At 46.3% G+C, this 11,751-nt stretch overlaps 1 protein-coding gene across 1 annotated transcript; it reads left to right on the forward strand.

The window, feature by feature from the left end:
- Positions 1 to 2,357: 2,357 nt before the first annotated feature.
- On the forward strand, positions 2,358 to 9,516 carry CCK (cholecystokinin). The gene is made up of 2 exons (XM_007949694.1): positions 2,358 to 2,571; positions 9,383 to 9,516. Exons 1-2 carry the CDS (start codon positions 2,358 to 2,360, stop codon positions 9,514 to 9,516), a joined length of 348 nt encoding a protein of 115 aa, XP_007947885.1.
- The last annotated feature ends 2,235 nt before the right edge of the window (positions 9,517 to 11,751 follow it).

Raw genomic sequence — 11,751 nt, forward strand, 5'->3', positions numbered from 1 at the left:
GTCGTTATCGCCTAGCCTAGCAGCCCGAGTTCTGGTGGAAATAAGCCTGGGGGTCCGAGCGCAGGAGAATGTAAAAGAGGTGGGACTCGGGATGCCCATGTCCTCGACGGCCAGAGTAAAGTGGGAGATAAACTCTATGGGACACTCGCTGGCGCCACTTGGTGGCGAGAAGCTGCGGACGCCTAGGGCGGGTGGTGCCTCTGCCTGGAAGGAAAATGCAGCCCTTTCCTAAGCTGGATTCCTCTGAGCAAAGCCAGATAGTTGTCATCCCTGTTTTACAGCTGCGTTACAGCTGCGTAAAGCGAGGTCCAGGACGCCAACCTCCATCTGTGGCCGAAGCCCATTCACTGACCCGGGAACATTTGCCCTTAACATCTTGAAGAACTTAAAGGGCTTTTAATGAGGTTGGGAAGAAAGTGAAGAAATCAACCCAGTCGTCCCTCCCCCTAGGGAGTTCACACATTTGTCCAGAGATCTGAGCTGCCAAGGATGCGTGGAGAGGGGCCGACAAGCCCTTCCTCTCAGAATTACACTTTGCTGACACCCAGCCCAGCCTCGTGTCCCCCAAAGGTCCTGTCCGGAATTACCCACAGAGGATTAAACGCGGGCAGTTTCTCCATCCCGAAACCAAAACAAGAACTAAACTCACTGCCATCGAGTGGATTCTGACTTATAGCGACCCCCTTTGGGTTTCCCAGGAGGTAAATATTTACGGAAGTAGATTGCCCAGTCTTCCTTCAGCGGAAGGAGACTCGAAGTCCCAGGTCTCCCGCCCTGAGGAGCAAAGCGCTGGAATGGGGCAAGGGAGAGGGAGCTGGACAGAGATGGAGGAGGAAGCGCCTTGAGGTGAAGAGGAGGGCTCGCCACTGGACACCCCGCGGGGGGGGGGGAGGGTTAACCTGGCTCCCCTGGGCCATTTCCCTCTCTCCTCCAGGAGCCACCTCAATCGGTTGTCGCCCAAGTGGCCGCCATCTGAGCACGTGTTGTTGCCCGTTTGCGTCAGCACTGGGTAAATAGATGACTGGGCTACGGCGCCAGGCGGGGCTATTTAAGAGACAGCCGCCCGCCCACCCAGAACTTGGCTCGGCTGTTTGCAGCTGTGGTGAGAACCTGAAGTCTTCTGCGTCCTACTCCAAAGGTAGGTTCTCCCTCTAGCCGATGGGGAATCCAAGAATCTTTTTGTTCCCTTTTGCATTTTATTTTTCGTGCCTCCTGTCTGACCGTTAGAATGACAGATATTTCTTAAAGTGAGAAATTACGGCGCTGGATCTAGCAATGTGTGTTGGGTGGGTGAAGCTGCTTTAAAGATGTTCACACGCGCGCATCTTTCTTATGCGCACAACGCTGTAATATTCATTGACAAAGGATTAGCACACAAATTGGGATTTGTTAGATTTACACAGAGATGCTCTGTACTTTGCAATCGTTTCAAATAAAATACCACGTTATTAAGATTTGAATGTATTTAGTAAATAATGCTGCAAAATTCGATGCGTTAGGGATAGAGACGTGCGGGTCTCCCGGATCTGAAATATAACGGGACTTTGCCAGTCACTGAGCGCATATTGTTGTTGTTGTTGTTATATGCCGTCGAGTCAGCCCCGACTCATAGCGACCCCTCCTTGGGTTTCCGAGGCAGTATCACTACGGAAGTAGGATTGCCCAACCTTCCTTCCGAGGAGTGGCTGGTGGGTTTGAACCGCCAGCCTTCTGGTTAGCAGTCAAGTGCCTTAGGCACTATGCTACCAGAGCTCCTATAACTGATTTTAAAAAACTCTACCTATACTTGTCTAGTGGTTTGATGCCAATTCCCATGTATACCTTGAAGAAACTTTGTAAATATTTGTTTATTGCTCCCACATTTTAAACTGTATTTCTTTTTTTCTCACCATTTATTTCCCTACTGACAGCTTCTTAGCTACCTGGAAACAAACTACCTTTCTCCAAAGGTTTCATTTCTCCCACCGAGTTTTCTCTTTAGGAAATTTCCCGCACTATCTTAATCTCTTGCTTTCCCAGTTAGAAGACAGACTCTCTAATAACATTTCTTCAACCTAAAGAAAAACAGGAAACATTCCTTCTGCTGAGCATGGCAAAAGACAAGGGTCTCTGTGCGCTCCCAGGGCACCAGGTGTGGTTTACCCAAAGACAAGCCGGGTGCGCCTGGACGCGCGTGCTGTAGCCACCGGACTCCAGGCTGTGCCCGGTGAGTCCTCTTGTGAGCTTGGCTCGTCCGGAGCGTCCTTGGGTTTAGACTGAACCCCTTGTTCGTGCCACAGGTGCCCTGACATCACGCAGGAGCCCATGGGGCCCCACCTTTTCGCTAAAGTTCCCCTCCCCTCTTGCTCTCACCAGCTATGAACAGCGGAGTTCGCCTGTGCGTGCTGATGGCGGTACTGGCTGCGGGCGCCCTGGCGCAGCCCGCGCCCCCGGCGGACCCAGCGGGTCCTGGAGTGCCGCGGCCAGAAGAGGCGCCTCGGAGGCCCCTGAGGGTATTGCAGAGGGTGGACGGAGAGCCCAGAGCGCACCTGGGAGCGCTGTTGGCCAGATATATCCAGCAGGCCCGGAAAGGTAATGATGGCCCCTCTCCATCCTTCACGCCTGCCCAGGAGCAGGGCTCCCAATCCTGATCCTCTTCTCCAGCGTAATATTGATGGAGATATGTCTCCCGTCAATCGCCAAGAGGCAGGTTAAGCTAAAAGGTTTTTCATTTTCCTTTTCCCAACTACACCGCACCAGACATTACAGTTTTCTGAACCTACTGTGTAGCAAAGTGAGGAGAGGATGGAGCTATTTGATTAGGAAGAACCTTTAAAAAGCTTTCTTTGAACTAATTTTTGGCCCGATACTGCTAAATTCAAGTCATTTTATGAAGACATTAAAAGATAAAATTTAAATTCATTTTGTAAATATGAATTAAATTTATATAGCCCTCTCTTTAAGGGTTTACAAATCCACTAAATATTATCTTCTGTAGATTCAAAGAAACCAGGAGCCACCAGATACTGACAGTTTAAACATTCTAGCAAGATATGATCAATACTGTCAATGCTTCAGTTCTGACAACAGTTAAAAAAAAGAAGTGACAATGTCAGTTTTCATCAAACTACGTAACAGTACTGATTTTGGGTTCTTTTTGGCATAACTTGAAATGAGTACCCAACCTGTTTGTCTACCAACTCAATTCACAGTGACACCAGTGGTGAGCACTCTGGTGTGGGGCAGTGTGCTTAACTGCACCAACACAGCTGGACCTTAAAACCACTCAGCTAATGCTGCTGGGTAAGGTGGGGGGCAGGCAGGCTCTGTTTTCCGGGAAGCTCTCTTGCCCTGCTGGATTTGACTGTAGTTAGGTGCTCTCAAGTGGATTCTGACTCATAGTGACCCCATGTGACAGAGTGGATGTACTCCACAGGGCTTAAGACACTTGCCTGCTAACCAGACGGCTGGCGGTTCAAATCCACCAGCCACTCCTTGGAAGTAAGGTTGGGCAATCCTACTTCTGTAGTGATACTGCCTCGGAAACCCAAGGAGGGGTCGCTATGAGTCGGGTTTGACTCGACCGGCACATAACAACAACAACAACAACAACAAATCATTAGGGAAGCAGACCACCAGGTCTTTTCTTATGCAGAGCTGCTGAGTGAGTTTGAACTGCCAGCCCTTTGGTTAGCAGCCAAGCACTTAACCATTGCACCACCAGGGCTCCTTCTGGGCTTGACTAGAGGAAAGGAAAATGGAGGATTTGGCCGTCCAGAGTCTCCTATGGTTTCAAATGAAGGTGCGACTGGAACTAGGGGATTTCAGAAGGAATGAGTAGAAGGTGACTTGCTGTGTTTCTCACTCCCTTTGGGAAATTGCCAGAACTTCTGTTTTGCTTTCATGCTAATTGCATTGAAAGAGACGGCAGTAACTCTGAAGGAGAACACAGTAGGAGGTCCTGGGTAGAGTGGGAGAAAAAAGTGGAACAAAACTCAAAATAATAATAATAAGATCAGGCTTACTGCTCTGATAGACTGGTGGAACCCTGGAGAAGATAGCCCTTAGCCACCCTTCAAACCTGGAACTGAACCCACCCCCATGGTTCAACTTTCAGCCAAACAATAGACAGGTTTATGGGGTGAACAATAACACCAGGAAGGTAAAAACTTCTTAGAACAATCAACCATACTACATCAAAAGGGCAGCATTTGTCCAGGGATAAAGCTCAGAAGGCAGGAATGGATAGGAAAGAAGGACAGATGGAAATGGTAACCATAGGGAGGAAGTGGGAAAAGTGCTATTGTGGGGACTACATTTGATGTCACAAAACAAAACATGTATGAACAGTTGAATGGAAAACCAACTTGCTCTGTAAATGTTCACTCACATCACAATAAAAAGTTGAAAAAAAAAGACAACAAAAAGAAAATACTAGTAGGATAACAGAAAAGGTCTGAAAACATTTTTTGAGCACCTGCTGACTATCTGTCTGAAAGTAATTTAATATCTGACCCTGAATGTGGGCTGAACTTCAGTCAGATCAATCTGAAACTCTCTAGGCAGTTTTTTCTCCCCTGGAAGAAAATCTGAGAGCTAATCAATTCCACACCTCTCTCCCTACCTTCAGAAAGATCATAGATAAATAGTTCCAGAAAAAAGCCAGATACCATATTATTTCCCAGGGCAGATGCTTGACAAGAGGTCCTGACAGCACAAATCTTAGTTGGAAAGTTCTTTCTCACACCTCTTCTCAACCCTTCTTCCTTTGCTTTCAGCCTGCTGTCCAAACAACCCAGGCGGAAACAGCAGTCACTTGAAACTTTAGATGCCAACACCCATAGATCTGTGCCGGCTAGAAAACAAGCATAGACTTCTATTTGACAATTATGAGCCAGGAATAAATATACACACATTTAGAAACTGTTCTGTTTCTATGAGTGTTCTACATGCTTTAAGATTTTATCAGATTTTTACCCGTTGGCACAGTGGTTATATGCTCAGCTGCTAACCGAAAGGTCAGCAGTTAAAGCCCAGTGTTTCTGCAGGAGAAAGATGTGATGGTCTGCTCCTGTAAAGATTACAAAAGCAAAAACCAAACTCACTGTCATCGAATTGATTCTTGACTCATAGTGACCCTACAGGACAGCGTGGAATTGTCCCATGGGGTTTCCAAGACTAAATCTTTACAGAAGCAGACTGCCTCATCTTTCTCCTATGGAGTGGCTGGTGGGTTCATACCACCCACTTTGTGTGTGTGTGTGTGTGTGATTTGGGTGAAAGTTTAGAGCAAATTCATTTTCCATATAGTGGTTCATATACATTTTGTTGTCTCATGACATTGACTGTAATTTCCCACAATGCAACAGCTCTCTTCCCACTTCTTCCCCACAGTTACCTCTTCCTTGTGTCCTTCCCACCCACACACTTCTGCCCCCTGAGCTGTCTCCCTGTGCATGCATAGCCCTTCTATTCTCCCATGATTGATCTCTCCAAGGAGTGTATCTACCTAGTGTAAATGTTCACCTCATATGCCTATCTTTTGTTTGTTCACCCCATAGACCTGTCTATTGTTTGGCTGAAACTTGAACCATGGGGGTGGGTTCAGTTCCAGGTTTGAAGGGTGACTAAAGGCGCTCTTCTCCAGGGTTCCACCAGTCTATCAGACCAGGGAGCCTGATCTTATTATTATTATTTTGAGTTTTGTCCCACTTTTTTCTCCCACTATACCCAAACCTTACAGAAGCTCTGGTAGCGTAGTGCCTAAGGCACTTGACTGCTAACCAGAAGGCTGGCGGTTCAAACCCACCAGCCACTCCTCATAAGGAAGGTTGGGCAATCTACTTTCATAGTGATACCACCTCAGAAACCCAAAGAGGGGTTGCTATGAGTAGGGGCTGACTTGACAGCACATAACAACAACAACCCAAACCTTACAGATTACAGGTTCAAGTCCAAACGTGAAGGGAAGCTAGGGGCCATTGTCTCAGGGATTCTACCAGGCTCTGTCAGACCAATAAATATGGTCCCCCCCCTTTTTTCTTTTTTAATCATTTTGAGTTTTGTTCCATATTATTCTCCCACTCTATCTAGGATCTCTTGCATAGATCCCCCTCCAAGTAGTTGACAGTGGTAGCTGGACATCATCTAGTTCTTCTGGTCTCATAGTCACAGGCTGAGGATCGCATCGTGTACCAGTCCCTTGGACTCATAGTTTCCATGCAACTTTGATTTTCTTCATTCTTCTTTGCTCTGGACAAGGAGAGGTCCATTGTTGCATCTAGATGGCTGCTTGCAAGCTTTTAAGGTCCCAGTCGCTACTTACCATAGTAGGATGTTCAAACCATCCACCTTTTGGTTAGCAGCCAAACAGTTTAACCACTATGCCACCAGAACTCCTTTAGATTACAGGTTAAGAAACCCTATGAGGCAATTCCATTCTGTCCTGTGGGGTCGCTACAAATCAATGGCAACTGCTGCTTTGTGTATTATGTAATGAGCTTTGTGTATTATATAATGAGCTTAATTATATAATGAGCTTAATAATAGCGATTAATAGCTTAATGTAGCCCTGGTGTGCAATGGTTAAGTGCTCAGCTTCTAACCAAAGGTTGGTGATTCAAACTCGCCCAAGGGCTTCTGTTTTGCTTTCCTAATTTCATTGAAAAAGAGAAAACCCTAGCACTCTGCTCCTGTAAAAATTGTAGCCTAGAAAATCCTATAGGCCATTTCCACCCTGTCACGTGGGGTATCTCTGAGTCAAAAATCGGCTTGACGGCATGTACAACAACAACAAAGTACATATAGTGCTTAAAGGTCCAAAGCAAGGTAATTTACTCTTTGGGCAGTGCTCAATAGCAATATCCCCAGAGCTTTCAATGATCTGAAGAGAAGCAGTCCTATTTTGTGGGCGAGCAGGGGGTGGGGTTTGAGGAGATATCTAACATTTAGTGTGTACTTGCTCCCTGCCCAGAAGAGCTCCAATGTTACGTCTGTATTGTCTGCGCAGTAGTAGTTTCCCCATTTTGTCAAATTGGAAGCGGAGGCTCTAGAAGGGTGAGTAACCAACATGAGGTTGCACATTCAGGCAGCAGCAGGGCTTAGTCTATCCAAGCCCTGCCCTCCTCACAATGTCTGGAAACCATCCAGCTTCCCAGATGTACTGCCCATTCCAGGTTTTAAAGTTTAAAAGAGCCAGACCCCTCCGTCCAACCATAAGTAATGTGTAAGCCCTTGCCTTATGTTAGGCACTGGGGAGGTGAGTGAGGACCCTTGGAAATATATGCAAAGTGAGGACAGAACTGTGTGTGGAAGAGAGACATTGAGATGCGTAGCAAGCACAGTGCCATGGCCCATGTCCCCACCAATAGCCCAGGCACCTCACTGTATCAAAGCTGTCACTTTGCTTCCATTGGTTGGAAATTCGGCCAGTGCTGAGCCCTTGGAGTGGGCATACATGATCAGAGCAGGCAGGAGGGTGGGGGAAACCTCAGTGTCTGTGTGACAGGTAACTGGGTCTGTAGGTTTTGCTGAATGCAAGGACTAATATTTCACTTTAAAGGTGTTGAATAGCTAAATAGGCACTGCTTTTCTTCTGCGTAGGCTGGGAATAGGTCCAAGGGTGGCTGGAGTGTGCTGGGTCAACTCTTAGTTCTAGGCTGGGAGGGAATATGTGGGAGGAGAGAAGAGAGAGGTTGAGGGTGATGTTCTGTGAAATTGTTTCTTTTTGTTAATTTAGCTTGCTTATTTGAAGACCCAGTATGGCAGGGTAACTGCCTCTGCTGTGTCTTTATTCAATAAACTAGTAAGAGCAGCCTCTTGCCGCACCAGTGACCCCAACCCTGTAAGAATGCCCTAGAGTCATCTGCTCCTCTACCCTCAAAGCAGCCTGGGATTGTCCTTCCAGTTCCCTGAGGGACCTTTCTTGATTTTTAGTTTGCAAAGAAGAGGGCATTATACTGAATTCATATGCCGGGAGGTCACTCGGTACAACCTATGGGCTAGGACTGTGTAAACATGTCTCTGAAGAAACCACCTTTTCCTGTTCCTACTCATTCAGTTTGAATTATACACGAGAATCACCCTGTCTGCAAGGATTTAGCTTCAATCCCAAAGAGCCTATTTCAGGTTCAATTATTGTGTTTTGGTCAAAATGACTGATTTATTACCTCTTCACCCACCCTTCAGGGCTGAGGATTTTAATCTGATGGTGTGTCTTTTTCTCAATTTTGTTTTAAAAATGAAGTTAGCTTCACATATTGTGCTGCTAATGAAAAAGTAGATGGTTCAAACCTACCAGCTGCTCCATGGGAGGAAGATGAATCAGTCTACTTCCATAAAGATTTACAGTCTTGGAAATCTGATGGGTTTCACTATGAGTTGGACCCAATTCTGTGGCAGTGGGTTTGGTTTTCTTGGTTAACCAGAGAAATTCTTGGTTGGCTTTTGCTGAGGTCATGTACATGAAGGAGAAAAAATAGCCTTGGGGGTTGGAAGAAGAAGAAACACTTAGGCAAGTCCCCTACCAAAGCAGTTGCTATTGATTCAACTCTGACTCCTGATGACCCCATGTGTGTCAGAGTAGAACTGTGTGTAGTATTCTTATTGGCTGATAGTCTGGAAGCAGATCACCAGGTCTTTCTTTTGACGGACCTTTCAGTGGACTTGAACTTCCAACCTTTCAGTTAGCAACCAAGTGCTTAACCATTTGCACCACCCAGGGACTCCCCAGTCCATAAAAGGTAGGAAGACATGAATTCACCTGAATACTTGCAGAACACAAAGCAAATCCATGTAAATACTAAATATTGCCCTTTCTATTACTCAGCTGCTAACTGACAGGTTGGTGGTTGGAAGCCACCCAGAGGCTCCATGAGAGAAGGACCTAATGATATGTTCCCCTAAAGATTAAAAAATAAACACCAAACCCATGGCCATCAAGTCGATTATGGGTAGGACAGAGTAGAATTGCCCCATAGGGTTTCTAAGGTTGTAAATCTGTATGGAAGTAGACTGCCTCATCTTTCTACCACAGAGAGGCTGGTGGGTTCCAACCACCCATCCTTTGGTTAGCATCCCAATGCTTTAACCATAGCACCATCAGAGCTCCTTCCATAAAGAGTATAGCCTAGGAAACCTTATGGCACAGTTCTACTGTGTCTCATGGGGTCACTATAAGTCAAAATTGATTTGAAGGCACCCAACAACAACTTCAGTTACACAAACATGGATCCTTCTGTCTTAGATCTTGGTCCAGCAATTTCACTATCTTGATAGCACTTTGACATTCTTAACAAGATGTATGTTATGTTTGCCTGGCTTTTCTCATTGTTCTCATTTACAATTAAACTAGTAGTATTCTTAGACATGATGTGTCTGTTTCTTTCCTCCCTGGCCCTTGTAGCTCCTTCTGGCCGGATGTCCATCATTAAGAACCTGCAGGGCTTGGACCCCAGCCACAGAATAAGTGACCGGGACTACATGGGCTGGATGGATTTTGGCCGCCGCAGTGCTGAGGAGTATGAGTACCCCTTCTAGGGGACCCAGCCTTCTTCATCTTGACTGGAAGCAACCTCTCATCTCAGAGAAGGCAGAATAATAATCACAGTCATAACTCATTGTTTCTAAAGATTGACACTTTAAGTATCTATTTATTAAGTTTTCAATGTGAAAAACCTGTCTGTTAGATTGTCCAGTGCATCCATCTGTGCACCTCTGCCAATGTGTGCACGTGGAAGACACGGTGTCCCCTCATCTGTGACTCCTGGCCCTAAAGTGTACTGTGCTATTAAAGTGATTTCATTCTGCTCCATCCTTCTACTGTGTCTACGGAGGCAGAGGGCTCCATTTGGTCTTTGGAATGATCAAGGAAGGAGGCCTGAAATATGGTGCCCAGGGATGAATGCCTGCAGTAGGTGACCCTCAAAGGGCTTGAGAAACATGAGTTGGGCTGAGAGCTGACTTCCCAGTCCCAAGGGAGGAGGTCAGTGAAAAGGCTTTCCGTGGTTTGCTCCAGGGCCCACCCCTGTCTCCCTAATTCCTGGGCCCTAGTCAGGCTTCATTGTGAAAAAGGACCTGCCTGCTGGTAATGAACACTTATTTGTCTAAGAGAGGCCTGGAGGGGCAGCCTGGGATAGAACCTTCCCCTGCCTACCCACAGGTTGTTCTCCTTTGACAACCACTTAGCATACCTTCTTAGGGGTTCTCTTGTCTTCTAAACAATGGGACAGTCCTACTATGGGGCAGTTCTACACTGTATATAGTGTTATTGTGAGTTGGGATCAGATGGCACATCACAACAGCAACAACTGGGCAATGCTCTTACATACATTTGATCCAGAGGTTACTGTTCTCTTACAAGTGAGGAAACAGGCTCTGAGAGGGGAAAGTAACTGGCCCACAGTCATCCAGCTAATGATATTCATAGAATGCAGGGCTCATTGCTTCTAGGTTGGTGTGACTTTCATCACTCTAGCATTTCTCAAACCCTAGAGTACACATGAATCCCCCAGAGTTTTGCTAAACTGCAGTTCTGATTTAGCAGGTCTGGGGTAGGGCCTGAGCAGGATCTAGGTGATATCAGTGCTGCTGGTTCAGGACCATACTTGGAGTTATAAGGGTGCAGAGATGAGCCTACGATTACTTTCCCTTGAACCCCACCAAATTTCAGAGTGATGGGATGACTCTGGTAGTTATACAGAACAGAATCTCTCTTTCCATGGGCCAATCCCTCTGTTGGGTCTCTATAGATCAGCCCAAGGAGATGCCTAGAGATAATCTAACACCTACCACCCACAGTGCAGCCTCTCCATGCCACCCATTCAAAGTGTCCAGGAAGTTTGAATTATCATCCAGCAAAGGTCCAGTTGAGATGGTGTGGCAGGGTGTGGTAGCCTGAACGGGAACCATTGTTGAAAACGTTAACAAATCCATAATTTATCTTGGAAAGGCCATATCCAACCCACTATCACCCACCCCTGGCACTTGGTGTCATCTTTCTTAGTGGTGGAAAAGGATTCTGGGTGAGTCCTCAGGAGGAAACCAAGAAAGACTTGGCCAGTATGGTTTAGCTTGAGCTGAAGTTAGGATTCAATGTAAAACTTAGATTCCACATAGATGACATACTCCAAAGAGATGGATTGTTCCCTCTTGGGTCATTACCCAGTTCAGGCCCTATAATTTGTTCTCAGATGCCTGTATTTTTATCTGCCCCCTCCCCCAGAAAAACTGTTTTTCTGGGTTTGTAGGGGATGTTAAGGAGCCCTGGTGGTGTAGCAGTTAGGGCATTTGGCTGCTAACCAAAAGTTCAGTGGTTCAAATCCACCAGCTGCTCAGTGGAAGAAAGATGAGGCAGTCTGTTTCTGTAATTTTTCCTTCTTCCTTTCTCCTTCCCTTTGCTTCCCTCTTCCCTTCCACTCCCCTCCCCGCCCCCCACCTAAGTCTCTTGGAACCCTGAAAGCTTGCAGGAATTCCACCCTAGGCCACATCCTACTACAGCTATTTGCACCCAAGGCTCTGTTAATTAAGGCTGTTCAAGTGTTACTTTTTGTAGATGCACTGAAATTACAAAGCTAAAAAGGACATTGACTATCATTCAAGCCCAATGCACACTCTACCCTACCCCACTCCATTTTATAGATAATAAACTTGCTCAAGATCACACAACAAAGTGATGATGATGATGGAACCCGCAGCTATCTCTAGAATTAAAGACTTGCCAGAACAAGACATCAAGAACTCGCCTGGTGGTGCCTGCATGTGCTGATGCCTCTG

Source organism: Orycteropus afer, unplaced genomic scaffold (genome assembly GCF_000298275.1).
Source record: "Orycteropus afer afer isolate SDZICR_OR568_19922 unplaced genomic scaffold, OryAfe1.0 scaffold00250, whole genome shotgun sequence".
NCBI lineage: Eukaryota > Metazoa > Chordata > Mammalia > Tubulidentata > Orycteropodidae > Orycteropus > Orycteropus afer.

Bases quoted from the DNA above. Each gene is read 5' to 3' on its own strand.
- CCK (XM_007949694.1), top strand. From the start codon at position 2,358: ATGAACAGCGGAGTTCGCCTGTGCGTGCTGATGGCGGTACTGGCTGCG. The intron at 2,572-9,382 runs GTAATGATGGCC...TGGCCCTTGTAG, and splicing joins TATCCAGCAGGCCCGGAAAG to CTCCTTCTGGCCGGATGTCC.